This window comes from Oenanthe melanoleuca, chromosome 5 (assembly GCF_029582105.1).
Source record: "Oenanthe melanoleuca isolate GR-GAL-2019-014 chromosome 5, OMel1.0, whole genome shotgun sequence".
Classification (NCBI taxonomy): domain Eukaryota; kingdom Metazoa; phylum Chordata; class Aves; order Passeriformes; family Muscicapidae; genus Oenanthe; species Oenanthe melanoleuca.
In genome coordinates this window covers 6374279-6387922 of record NC_079339.1, presented here as the reverse complement: position 1 = coordinate 6387922, position 13644 = coordinate 6374279, and the positions used below count along the sequence as shown (strand labels likewise).

The 13644-nt window shown below is 55.0% G+C and overlaps 1 protein-coding gene across 1 annotated transcript; it reads right to left on the bottom strand.

The window, feature by feature from the left end:
• Nucleotides 1–8121: 8121 nt before the first annotated feature.
• On the bottom strand, nucleotides 8122–11368 carry LOC130253951 (serine/threonine-protein kinase pim-3-like). Its single transcript, XM_056493010.1, has 7 exons — nucleotides 10579–11368; nucleotides 10191–10418; nucleotides 9986–10089; nucleotides 9843–9893; nucleotides 9141–9507; nucleotides 8583–8759; nucleotides 8122–8301 (listed from the first exon to the last, which is right to left on the bottom strand). The coding sequence occupies exons 1-7, from the start codon at nucleotides 11240–11242 to the stop codon at nucleotides 8198–8200; spliced, it is 1695 nt and encodes a 564-aa protein (XP_056348985.1). The 5' UTR covers nucleotides 11243–11368; the 3' UTR covers nucleotides 8122–8197.
• Nucleotides 11369–13644: the final 2276 nt, after the last annotated feature.

Below are 13644 nucleotides of genomic sequence, written 5' to 3'. Positions count from 1 at the left end.
GACAGATGGGGCGGTCGGGGTGGGTGCCCAAGGACGGAGGGCGGGTGGAGGTGTTGGGGTGTGCAGGGCAGCAGGGACAGGGGAAGGTGCGGTGGGCGGAAAGGGAGGGTAGAGGAAGGAGGGGGAGGATTGAAGGCAGGTGGGGAAGAACTGGGAGGGGGAAGGGGAGCAGGGAGAGGGGGCAGGGGGGTCCAGGGTTAGAGGAAGGAAGGGTGGAAGGAGGAGCAGGTGGAGAGTGGTAGGGTAGGGTTGAGTTTGTAGGGGCATGGGGGGAGGAAGGGAGAGATAGGGGAGGGAAGGAAGGACGGGGAGAAAAGAGAGGTGTAGAGAAACAGAAACAGTGAAGGAAACAAATACAGATAAAATGGAAAAGACAGCCCAGCCCACCCGCCACGACCGCCGTAGAACAAATGGTTCCGCCGTTTAAATCCCCTCAGTCCCGTCCCGCACAAGTGCCCTTGGGCCCTGCCCAGCCCCCCGGGCCCCTCAATTGTGGCCGAGCTGCTCCCGCCCCGCTCCATACGGGAATGCTCCTCCTGGGATGCGGCAGGACCGTCACTTGGCGTGCTGTGCCGAGCCCAACCCGGGAACTGCTCCCGGTGCTGTGTGGAGCCTGAGGTGCTCAGGTGGCCCCAGGGGTCGGGTCTGGGTTTTGGCGGTGTCCGCTGGGGGTTCCGAGCGGTGCCGCCTCTCCCCGGGCCGGCAGGGTGCGGATCGCCGGACCGGGATGGGATCGGGGCCGGGATCGGGACAGGATCGCCGCAGGCAGCAGGAGCCGCCCCGGGACGGGCGCTGGGGCCCAGCCCGGCGCTGCCGCTCCTGCTCCGGCCGCAGCGGCCGTGGGACTCCGGGCACGATCCCGCTGCGGCCGCGGGGAGCCGGGGCTCTGCCGGTAACCGCGCCCGGGAGAACGGCGGCGGAATCTCCTCGTGCAGATGGTGGATCAAGGCTGGAACCGGCCGGGGCATGGGGAACGCCGTGCCAACCCTGGGAGCCCCAAATCCCGCTGCTTCCGGAGCCCCCGTCCCGCGGGTGTGCAAAGCCCCCGCAGCCCTCAGCGGGGAGCAGAGCCCGGCTCCCCCTTCGCCGTGTCCGCACAGCCCTGGGGCTCCTGCCGGCCGCACCCCTGTGGAACGAGCGGGGCTGGATCACGGGAGGAGCCGCTCAGCCGGGGTCGGGCACGGTTCCATTCTGGCTGCTTCTCCAACACCTGCCAGGTGAGATGCTCCCCCTCCCTCTTGCTCTGCAACTCAAAAACGCTCTGTAATGGCAAAACCTCTTTTATTAAAACTCAGCTGAGAATTTTCCTCTTTACGTCCAGGTCACAGGATATACTGGGATTGAGAGGGATCCTACAATCTGACTATCAAATACACGGCCCATGGGAGAATTGAACTCAGAACCTGGGTGTTACCAGGACTCTGCTCCAACTGACTGAGCCAATTTCTGGGTGACAGGCATGAACCTCCCAAGGATGGGAATCCTTGGCACCAGCAAGGTAATTGCAGCTCCTTCTCTTCTGCTGAAGCTGCTTTACACACCAGCCCCTGCCATGGCTGTAGAGTAGGACTGGCTGGCACCTGACATGACAGCACCAAAGTCTTCCCATAACCCTGATTTTCCTGCTCTTTCCAGAATTTACCTAGCAGCTGTAAATTTGCTCTCGCAATGTCCCTTTGCAGGGAGAAATGAGCAGGACAAGTCCTGAGGCTTCCCTTGCTGCATGACTAACGTTCTTCTGGAGAGTGGCAGAGGGCATTTCCTGCAGGTGAGCGTTGCCAAAATGATAGCAGCTGCTGAAGCTGGGGCAGCTTTTGAGGCCTAGAGCTGCACAGAGGCCTCAGTGTCTCCTGCTCTCTGCCAGCAATGTTCCTTGGTGTTTCTGTGTGTCCCAGCTGGCAGGGAATGTGGGGCAGGAGGAGGCTAGGAGCCCCTGTAAGGGAACCAGCACCTCTTGTCCTTGGGCTCTGCAGGGGAGGATCTGTGCCTGCAGTGTCCTGCCTGTGCCAGGCACACATGCCGGGGATGGGTGCTGGGTGCCCGGCCAGCGCTGGCACGGACACGGCTCAAGGGCTGCCCGTGGCTCCTGGGCCAGGGATTGCTCTGAATGGGCAATGGAAATGCTTCAGCCCAGATACAGGCCATTGACAGCCCAAAAGCACCCCATTTCCTGGTGATGGCAGCATGGGCTGCTTGCAGAGGGGCTCAGACAGCAATTCCTGGTTCCAGCCTCCCAGAGCTCCCACGCAGCTGCCAGGTTTGTCCTGGTCACCCCAAATTCCTTTCCTTCCAGCCTGAGGCCATCACCTAGCAGCAGCATTAAAGCCAAGGTCATCTTCCCTCACAGATATTAAATCCCAAGCATTAGTCCATAAAGATGCTTTAACATCAAATGTTTGGGTGGGTGTCCCACCCCGAGGGTCTCTCTAGGCATGAGACCTCCTCAGAGAGGACATTCAGGTGGTCAGGAGTCTGGCTTCTCTCGGAGTTCCCAGCAAGAAAGCTTCTCGAGATGACCTTGTGTTGTTGCAAAGCTATTTATTTATCTTATCTTCTGAAAGGTTTCAGTCAGCCCGACACAGGTCTGCTCTGCAAGGTGACCATCACAGAACTGCCCCCAGGCGGGCTGTGCCAAATCTTTTATACCTAAAACTACGTATACAATGTTTACAGACTCTTTCCAATGCCATGCAATCTCTTTACAATGTCCAGTTCTTTCCCCATCCAATCTGTGGTTCCCAGGATGCCTCCCCAACATGGATGACATGAAGAAGAAGGAAGAAGGAGCCCACCACACCCAGGTTCCTCCATCTTGACCACATGGCCCTTAATATAAACAATCTAAAAACCTACTTATTCTACATTCTAATATTCTAATTTACACTCTGCTAACTTTCATGTTTTGCAATTCTTCCCTCAGTGTTGGCAAACTCTCCCAAGGAGCTAAATCCAGCCCCTGCAGCTCTTGGGCACCATTTGGGGGTCTCAGAGGGGTCTGCCATGGGGGTTTTTGCATCCCCAAAGGAGTCAGGGAAATACCCTGGACTCCCACAGGTGGGAGCTTCTTTGGAACCTCTGCTGGTTCCTGGCACAGCTGGCATTCAAGTGGCAGCTCTGCATGGGAATATCCACCCTCTATGAGGCACTGTGAGATTAGGGCAGCAGGAATTGAGCAGGGAATTTGAGGCTATGGGATAATTCATGGGAGCTAGCAAAGCTGACGGTGAGCCCCAAATCTGGGCATCGCACCAAGAACAATCTTTGTGCTACCCTGTCAGCTCAAGCCCCTGGGCTGGGAAGTTTTGGGAGTCAAATGTATGGAATTATACAAATCACAGACTCTGGGCTGTGATCACCCAGAGGGTTAATCCAAGTCCCAAAGAATTCCTCCACAATCCACTCTGGTGGAAAGTACCCTGTGCCTGCCAGGAGCTCTGACTCTGCTTTCCTACCAACTCCTGAGCAGTGTCAGGGCCACCACAGGGGCTTTAAAATCCAGATAAATCCCAAATCCCACACAGTGACTAATCCAAGTGAAGCATTGTTGTTATCAAAAGCTCAAAACTCTGTTATGAATTCTATGACAACAATGTAATGGAGTTGCATGAACCTCATTCATGCTCTTGGTTTCATTTTTATGTATTTTTGATCCTTCATTTGGTAGCTTGTAAAACTTATCCTGGAATTCAGAGGTCAAGCAGGGTTGGCTCTGGATTGACCTTCAACTCTGGTCCCACTTTGTGCAAACACAACTCGTGCCAGGGTGAGTGAACTCATCACCTCAGCTTTAGCCTCCAAAATATCACCTCCTGATTTCCCTGCAGATGAGCTCAGATCCACTCCTCACCTCCACTGGTCATCCAAGCATCCGTTCTGTTCCCTACAGGTCCTGGTGCCCCCAGGGAGGTCCCTTTGCCTTTCTCCTGCCCCTCTCCAGCCCGAGGCTGCTCCTCTGCTCGCTCTCTCTGGCCTCATCCCGCATGGAGCCTCTCCTCCCTTCCTTGCTGGCTGCTGCCAAGAAAGGAGGACACAGAGAGTCCCCAGTGCTGAGCCCTCCCTGCTACCCCTAGGGAGCCCTGGCTGAACTCCCCAGGGGCCTCGGGTTTCCCAGAGAAATTGTCTGCTGGGCTCCCTTCAGTTACCTCAGCAATCCGCTCAAAAATGCCACCTCACATTTTCCTACACAAAAATATCTTGTGTCCCCTCTAAACTCCCCTGGGATTTCAGCTAAGTGAATGGCATGACCCGTGCTCACTGCTCATGATTCAGCCAATCAGAATTGAGAGCAAATATTGGTTGGGCTTTAAGAACTTGAAATAACTTTAAGGAAAAGAAATCACCTTTTTCTTCTGGTTTTTTTTTTTTTTTTTTTTTTTTTTTTTTTTTTTTTTTGTTGTTTTGTTTTGTTTTGTTTTGTTTTGTTTCTTTCTGATGCTGGACTTGCCTCTGTGGATGTGTGCTGAGCTCTCGCTGCAGGGGACTTCAGGCTTGAATGGCTGTGAGTTTCTGTTCTTCTCACTGGGGAATCTGAAATTATTAATAATTAGACTACAGAAAGGTTTTCTGAAACCTTTCCCCTTTCCTACCCTTTGCTGGTACATCATTTTGTGCTTTGGGTTTACAGCTGTTCCCTGATGCCATTTTCCCCTGCCTGACTTCTGTGCAGCTCCTAGCTGGGAAAAACTAGGATAATTTAGAGGGGACAGAGGTGAGATTTTTAGCTGGATATTTCTAAAATGTCTAATGATACTGAAATTATTTCCAATTCCCCAGTGAGAAAAACATGAACTCACAGCCATTCAGAGCTGACAATCACTGAGGGAAGTCTGGCATAGTATTAATAAGTAACATTTCCTGGGAGCAGTCATCACTCCAGTCCTCCAGCCTTGGCAAGTTTTGCAGTGAATGGACCCAAGTTCTAATGCTTAACCTAAATTTCTGTCAGCTTTTGTTAGAAGGATACTGGACAGTAAATCCTACAAGAGAGTTTCAAAATTGCGTGAAGAATAACAGGCCCAGTCCAAACCCAACCACCTCCATCACCGCTCTACACCAATTTTGGGAGAAATAGTGATAGAGTTTAAAATACTTTCTCCTTCCATGCTCTTCAGTCCTTCACTGCACATCCCCAGAGAGGATTTACTCCTCCTTTTGTTCCGGACAGCACCTCTCTCTCCAGCATAATTCCCACTGGTCACAGACAGAGACGGAGCAGACCTAAGGCAATGGTTCCATCAGCAGCTGCAATTCCAAACTCTCTGTTCCCTGGATTGCTCATCCAAGCACTCATGGCAATCTCACCTCAGCCCAGATTCTCTGTCCTCAGAGGGAAATGCAGCCTAATGGGACACAACACTGGCACCCCATTGCCTCTTCCTGCTGACCTGGAAAGCCACAGGTAAATGTAGTCCCTCAGACTTTGCATCCCTGAACACCTGGAGAGCTTGAGTTTCACCCAGATCCCAGATTCCCTAGGCAGCTACTCCCAGCAGGGAGGAAAAGAGGAACCGTGCATCCCTCTGGCTTACCCCACAGCATGGGCAGGACCAGGAGCCCTCCAGCACAGACCCCGGTGCTGAAGCCTCTTGCTTTGGCTGCTCAAACACCACAGCTTTTGGCAAAGGTGGGAGGAGTGTAAGGATTGTTTCCTGTGCTGAAAGAGAGGAGGAAAAGACAATTAAGTCCCCTGCAGAAGTCAAAGGGTCTCAGCTTTCACACTTGTGCTCTGATTGTTCACTATGGGGTTTTATCCATGACAGGTGGCACAAATTCAGAATGCTCTTTTCCAGCATTTTTATTCCTAACTATTCCAGACATTAAAAGGATGCAGGACATCGGAACACCAAGGCTAAGAGTAGAGGAAGCACGGGAGGTGTGGGGGGAGAGCTGGAGAAGTGAAGGAACAGGCATTTTCTTGTTTAGATTCATCAGTGCTGGGAACTTGGCAAACAAGTGGTGCTGCATGCATCAAGGACATAATGCCCATGGTGTGGTTTTCCTTTGCTCATAACCCTTGGCTTCACCCCCTCCCCAGAGGAGCAGAGGATTCCTCCAGGCTAAGGGTGAGTCTGGTCCCACTCCAAGGATGTGTCCAGTTAAGAAGGGGAGCTGTTTAGAGGAAATGACTGCAAAAATCAAACCCAACAAACACTGAAATGAACTCCATTGAGGTGCAACACCAAGTGTTCACAGCAGGCAGGGGCACGAGGTGCATGCAGGACCAAGAAGTACCACTGCACTTGGTTTTTCTGCTTCCCTGTATTTTAGTTCTGCTTCACTTCACAGCTGCTATTCTGCCAAGGTCAGTTCCATTTTCAGAAGCCTGTTTCACGCTTAGTCAAGGCTGGAAATCCTCACTTAGGATTTCCACATCACATCTGGATTTGCCAGGAAGCATGTGCACACAAGATGCCCATTTCTGTGATAACTCAGTCAGAAATCATGCAACCCAGCAACTTGCTCCTCACTACACCACTTGGAAATACATTAAAAAGCCAGAAAAAACAATAACCACACAGCAACCCACAAAAGACAGAGCTTACTGCAGCTTCATCTTCATATTCTTTCCAGTGATAGAGAGAAAGGAGGAAAGCTGTTCTTCTAGCTCTGCACCAAGCAGTTTGAAACAGCCAATCTTGCCCTCACCTGCAGCTTCCTTCCTTCAGCCTTGGCCTGACTTCTGAGGGGCCAGAGGCACTACACAACCCAAAAGTATCAGCACTCACACCCACTGCTAGTATGGACACCTTCATGGTCTATCTTTGGCCAAACAAACCCCAGGATGGTTTTGCTTTCCTGGCAGACTTGGCCAATTTCATTCCCTGTTGGAGTCAGTGGGTCAGGGGTCTCTCTGAATTCTGCAGAGAGAAATCAGAATGCAGGGATTGAATTAAAGGCTGTGGATGGATTAAAGTATATTAAGCCACTCACACGTATGTTTTAGGGTGAGTCAGTAACTAAGTTTTAGTATGGGCTCTTGTCCTTTTTTTCACATACCAAAGTTGCAGAGCGAGTTCTAGTGAAGGTTGAGAAACCATACTGATGTTTCCAGTAGAGGCTCCAGGACCATGGTTGTAGAGAGTATTTTGACATAATACAGCTAAGTAAGAATATGTTTGCATTTTTTAGATAGAACAATATAGGTGGTATGCGTAGTTTATATGTAACCCAGTGTGTTAAGAAACAAAATTCTAATAGATTAAAAAGTGGTGGTGCAAATTTGTGTCATACCATATTACGAAAATTCTATGTAAGAGTTGGTATAGAGAAAAGTTGGTGCTTTTCAGCTGATTTTACCACAGCAATTTGCAAATTGCTTTTACAATTCCTTATGCCATTGCATTTCTGCTTAATTTTGAGAATGACGTGATAGGCAACAAGAAGTTCATTGTAATAAATAACATTTTAGCAACTAAAAGCTGCTTTGATCATTTAAGATCACTAGAAGAAGTTGGAGCCAAGAGCTCCAGAGGTTAATAATCTCACGCTTCTTGTCAGAGGTGTGAAGCTCGATGGATCTGCTGTGGCTGTTGCCAGGACGGCCGCTAAATCCCACTTGGCTCAGGGCGCGTGGGGCGTGGGCAGAGGCCTGCCTCTGGTGGGGCTGAGCTGGGGAGTCCCGGGCTGGGGGGGGGCGGGCACCCCCCTCCCAGTGAGGAGGCTCTCTGGGGAGGAAGAAGGCTCTGCCATGAGCCACGAGGCCTGGCCTACGTTTGCCTGCTGCCCATTGGAGAGAAAGATAAGAGGAAGAGTCCATCAGGGCTCAAATGATCTTTTGGTACTTCTGGTTCTTCTCCCAGCTTTGCTAGCAGAGCAAGGTCTGTGGCCCGGCCACCCGCTGGCCGTGGCAATGCACGCAGAGCCCTCGCTCGTTTCACTTCAGGGGAGCCCAGGTGGCATTTGCTTCAGCTTGCAAGGACAGCGGTTGTTTCACTGTTGCATTTCTTGATTTGTGAAAGCCCCTCCTACCCCTCCAGTGCTGGAAGACACAAAGTTACCATGCTGAAGGAAAGGCAGGGAAAGCTTGAAGAAGGCCGTAGGGAGCACTGACATTCCCCCTTCTCCCAAGAGCTTTCTTCAGCTGAAGCTGCTGGCAAGGACCAAGACTCGACAGCCCGCAATGGGATTCTGCTTGTTTTATTTTTGGGGTCCTGCATGAGACGTTGTAACCAGGTGCTACACAGGCTCCGGCCAGGCATCAAAAATGCCCGCCCCACACCCAAGGGTGCCAGAAGATCTGCTCCAGCTCTGGCCTGTCGGCGGGGTGCTTGGACAAGCACCAGCGGACCAGATGTTCACACTCTGAGGAGAGAAGCCAGAAAGCGCCGGTCACGGGCAGCAGGCTCCTGCCCGGCTGCCGCCCCCGGTGCCCGCAGGACCCGAGCCACCCTGCCTCGTGCGGGACAGCGGCACGGCGGGACACGGCCACCCCCTTGAGCCGCGCGTGCCGCGCCCGGCCTGTCGGCACGGGCAGCCTCCTGCGGCCGGCCCTTGAGGGCACATGGCCGTCCCGCCGAGCCGCTTGGGGGGCTGCCGTGCGCCGCCATCCGCCACAGCCTGCCTTCTTGAGGCCGGATACCAACCTGGAGAGACCTGGCGCCGGAAGACGAGCTGCCCCGACACGATGGCGCGGTCGTCCCTGAAGGGGAGGCTCCCGCAGACCATTTCGTACAGCAGCACACCCAGGGACCAGACGGTGGCCGAATGGCCGTGGTAGCAGCCAAGGCCGATCCACTCGGGTGGGCTGTACACGCGTGTTCCTAGGGGAGACAGGCGGCGCTGTCCGGGCGCAGGCCGCTGCCTTGCAGAGCCTGGCAGACAGCCGGCCTCCTGGCTGAGGCAGGGGCTGCGCCGGCGGGTCCCACTTCCCCCGGAGGCCACCCCACGTCCCCCAGGCAAGTGGCCAAAGGCAAGAAACCGTTGTGCAAGGCAAAGAAGGCCAGCAGAGCAGCCCACGGCCTTGCGTGGCTTATGCAGCCCCCTCTCAGTGGGCAGGGCCGGCTGCCTGCTGCCCTTTGGCACGGGGCAGATGCCGTGGCCCAGGATCCGGCAGTCGGCTACGGGCTGCAGCCCGCAGCCCCGGAGGGAATGGGGCCGTGCAGTGCCTGGCACTGGGAGCGGGGCCCGGGCTGGGGGCTCACCGGCAAATCGTGTGAAGGCGCGCTCCTGGAGGAAGGTGCCGCAACCGAAGTCGATGAGCTTCAGCTCGCCGCTCTCCGGGTCCACGAGGAGGTTCTCCGGCTTGATGTCGCGGTGCAGGACGCCGCAGGCGGTGCAGTGCCACACGGCCTCCAGCACCTGGCGCAAAAGCCAGCGCGCCACCTCCTCGCTCAGGAACTCCTGCTCCAGCAGCAAGTGCAGGAGATCCCGAGATGCCTCCGGGCGCTCCATGACCAGCAGGAAGCTGTCAGGCAGCTCAAACCAGTCGAGGAGCTGGATGATTGAGCGGCAGCCAGAGCCCACCTTCTCCATGAGCACGATCTCCAGAGGAACACGGGTGCCGTCGGGCTGTGAGGAGGAGACAATGCCTCCAGCAGGCCTGATGCTGCCCTGTGGCTGCTGCGCTGGCCCCTATCTGGGATGCCGCGGCGTCCCCTCTGGGAAGGCACCCTGGTGCTTGGGCTCCGTGCCAAGCCCCAGGGGATGCTTGGGAGGTGGCCCCTGCCCAGCCCCACCCCAGTCTCTGTTATGGCCGGGCCCGCCATGCCCTGGCTCCAGCTCTGAGCCCACGCCCGCCATTCCCCTCGCCATCCCCCCGCCATCCCCCGCCGGCCACTGCCGGGGTCTCGGGCGTATCCCAGCCCTCCCCGGCCCTCCCTGTCCAGCTGGCCCCGCTCACGCACCAGCTCGTCCCACTGCAGGACGCTCTCCCGGGCCACGCGTTTGATGGCCACCTGCAAGCCATGGAGAGAGGGGGGCTGAGCTCAAGCCCTGTCTCTCCCCGTCCCTGCCCCTCCTCCCACGCCCGGCCGTAGTGGCCACTCACCGGGCTCCCGTCCCAGATGCGGGTGCCTGCGAAAACGGTGCCAAAGCCGCCGCTTCCCAGCTGCGGGCCCAGCTGGTACAGCTCCTGCAGCTGCTTCTTTTGCCCTGTGGCCAAGAGCGAGCCATCAGCCTTGCGCCCAGGACCCCCCTGCCAAGCGCCCGCCAGTCAGGCGGGCCGGGCCACCATGGGGCCACCTTGCTCTCACCTGCTTCCCGCTGCGCGCCGGGCAGCGGCCACCGCCTATCGGTAGCCGTCGGGCTGGCCAGCGGCACAGACGGGGCGGGGCAGAGCGCAGAGGCGGCTGCAGGAGGCGTGGTGCGGCAAGGCGGCAAGGCGGCACCGTCGCTGTCCCCGGCGTCGTGTGCTGCCCCCTGCTGTCGAGGACGGCCGGGGCTACAGCCCGAGGTTTGGCACGGGGGGGTGCCAGGAGCAGCTGCAAGGCAGACAGGGCAGTTTGAAGCCTCTGAAGCCTTTGGCATCAGAGGCACTGGAAGCAGCCGGGGACTAGGCTGCTCTCAGGGGCTCTGGCCTGGCCTGAGGATGCCCCTCAAGAGCCCCGGGGGATCCTCAGACAGCTCCTGGGCACATCTCACCTGCTCTTAGGGAGGCCTTGGTGCTGCTCGAGGGCCGTCTTGGAGCAGCTTCCTGGAGATGGAGGAAGCCCCTTGGTGTCTCGAGGCTCGTCTCCACCACCAGGCTGGGGCTGTTGCCAGCTGCCACAACCGGCACAGCGTCCGGGCAGCTGTGGGCCGGCAACTGCCGGCTCCAGGACGCTTGCCGCTCCACCAGCTGCTCCCGACAAGGCTCCCCTGCCTCGGGCTGGGCTCCCGTTTGGACTTGTGGACTTTCCCTGGCCACATCAATGGTCAGGCTTGCGCCCGGGAGTCCAAGGGAGCTGGGAGACCTGTCCAGGGGCTCTGCGCCTTGCGCAGGCTGACAGGTCTCACTGAGCCTCTGCCAGGGATGGAGGCTGTCAGAGATAGCAGAGGCTCCTGGCAGGATGGAGGCTCTCTGACAGCCTGAGGCCCCTGCATGGATGGCGACTCTCCGCTGCTGTGCCATCCTTGCAAGGGCTGAGGCTCTCCCAGGTGTGGAGGGAGGCCTCTCCGAGGGATGGGGGCTTCGCGTGGAGCCGGACGAGCCACAGCGGGGCAGGTGGCCCCGCTTCACCAGCTCCTCCAGTTCCCTCCACAACGCCCGCCACATCCCCGAGTAGAGCGGCGCACGTGTCCCCTTGCCATCCCAGAGCAGCAGCATCAGATGCTGCAGCTCCTGGGCCACGGCCACCAAGGGGCCGCAGCTGCAGGGGCTGCCCAGGGGACTGGCGGGAGCACGTGGCCGCTTGCGAGGGCCCGCCCGAGGCCTGAAGGAGCCGGGAGCCACAGGGGCAGCAGAATGCTCTGCGCTGCGTACCCGTTGTCAGTGACTGGTGGTAAGAAGGAAGATCAACATCCATTAACTTTGCTTCTCCATACTTCTATTCGTAATGCAGCCTTCTTTGTTAAACAGGACTCTTGCTGTTGGTCTTTGAGATTTAGAGAACGTACTGGCGTGTGGAGAGAAAAGTTGGAAATGCTGTGTAGTGTGCACGCTTCGCTCTTCGCAGCATAGCAGTTGTCAGTGGCTAGTGTGAAGAAGGAAGATTATCGTCCGCTTGCTTTGTTACAACATACCTATTTGACACGCAGCCTTCTTTCGTACATACCTGTGATGCAGAGAACTCAGTTCTAAGTGTAGTGCAAAGTGAGAACTACTGTGTGCTGTGCATGCTTTCTCCTTAGCGCTAGGTACACTGCAGTGCTCTTCGCTATGCAGAATTGAAAGAGTGCACGGTACACTTACAAGGAGCAGGGCAATCTGGTATGGTACAGAGGGTTTAGAAGAAAAGTACAGTGCCAGGCGTGTTTTGGCAGTAGCAAAACCTACCAGCAGAGTGTTCTGTGTGAGCAGGAGACGACACTTCACCTCGGTTAGAGAGATATTGCTGCAGGATACATAGCGCAAACAAGGAAGCCGCAGAGCACTGGAGAGTGCACTTCGCAGCATTGCGGTTGTCAGTGACGAGAGGCATGAAGCAGGATCAGCGTCAGCTTGCTTTGCTACTGCATACCTATTCGTCAAGCAGCCTTCTGTGGTACTTATCCGTGATGCAGAGAACTCATTTCTAAGTGCAGTGCAAAGTGAGAACTACTGTGTGCTGTGCATGCTTTCTTCTTAGCTTTAGGGTGACTTCTGTGCTTTTCGCTGTGGTGACTTCAAAGAGTGCATGGCACTCTTACAAGATATAAAGCATACTGCTATGGTCCAGAGGATTTAGAATAAAAGTGCACGTGCCAGGTGTGTTTTGGCAGTAGAAGAAGCTAGCAGCAGAGTTTTCTGAGTGAGGAAATGATGACACTTCACCTTCGTTAGAGAGAAATCACCAAATGACACAAAGCGCGAACAAGGAAGCCGCTGAGCTCCAGAGTGCTCTGCGCAGTTTACCGGTTGCCAGTGACTAGTGGTAAGAAGGAAGATCAACGTCAGTTAGCTTTGCTACTTCATACCTATTTGTCATGCAATCTTCTTTGTTAAACAGGCCTCTTGTCATTAGGCTCCATGGTGCACAGAACACATTGGCGTGTGCAGTGGAAAGAGAGAAACGCTTTGTGGTGTGCACGCTTTCTCCTTAGCTTTAAGTACACTTCCATACTTTTCGCTATGCAGAGTGGAAAGAGTGCATGGCACTGTTACAGGAAGCCAGGCGGAATGGTGCCGTATATGTGGCTTAGAAGAAAAGTGCACCTCACCTTCCGCCCTGCTTCTTCTATGAGTACCGTGCACGTCGATCTTCATTCCTACCAGGAGTCACTAACAACTGGTACGCTGCGCAGAGCACTCTGGTACTCTGCGACTTCCTTGTTCATGCTTTGTGTCCTGCAGTGATTTCTCTCTAACGGAGATGAACTGACGTCTACTGCTCACACAGAACACTCTGCTGCTAGGTTCTGCTATTGCCAAAACACGCCTGGGACGTGCACTTTTCTTCTAAACACTCTGTTCCATACCATTCTGCCCTGCATCTTGTCATAGTGCTGTGCACTCTTTGAACCCTGCATAGCGAACAGCATGGTAGTGTATCTAAAGCTAAGGAGAACGCGTGCACACCACAAAGCATTTCTCCCCTTGCACTGAACATACCAATGTTCTCTCCGAAGCTTATTCACATGTGGCGTTAGCTGAGATCGCTCTTGATCCATGAAAAAACAACTCCCAGCTATTGACCAGGTCAGAATGTTGTGCTAGCCTTCTCCCTGCACCTTCACTGTTCCAAAGCTGTTCAGAACACAAGGCATTCTAAATGCACGTGTACTCCAAATAGCCTTGAAACAACGTACCGGTTGTCAGCGACTATTGGAAAGAGGAAAGATCAACGTCAGCTAGCTTTGCTGCTACCGGTTATACTCTTCATGACGCCTCCTGTGGTAAATTTGACACTTGCTATTAGGCTCCGAGATGCAGAGAAGACATTGGTATGTGCAGTGGAAGGGGAGAAATGCTGTGTGATGTGCACATTTTATCCTTATCTTCAGGTACACTTCTGTACTGTTTGCTGTTGAGACTTGAAAGAGTGTGTGGCAGCCAGAGCCCACCTCCTCCATGAGCACGATCTCCAGAGG

Coding starts and splice junctions, on each gene's coding strand:
- LOC130253951 (XM_056493010.1), bottom strand. CDS start 11,242: ATGCTGCTGCTCTGGGATGGCAAGGGGACACGTGCGCCGCTCTACTCG. Junction 9,894..9,985: donor GCATCTGGGACGGGAGCCCG/GTGAGTGGCCAC, acceptor CATGGCTTGCAG/GTGGCCATCAAACGCGTGGC. Junction 8,760..9,140: donor CGCCTTCACACGATTTGCCG/GTGAGCCCCCAG, acceptor TGTCTCCCCTAG/GAACACGCGTGTACAGCCCA.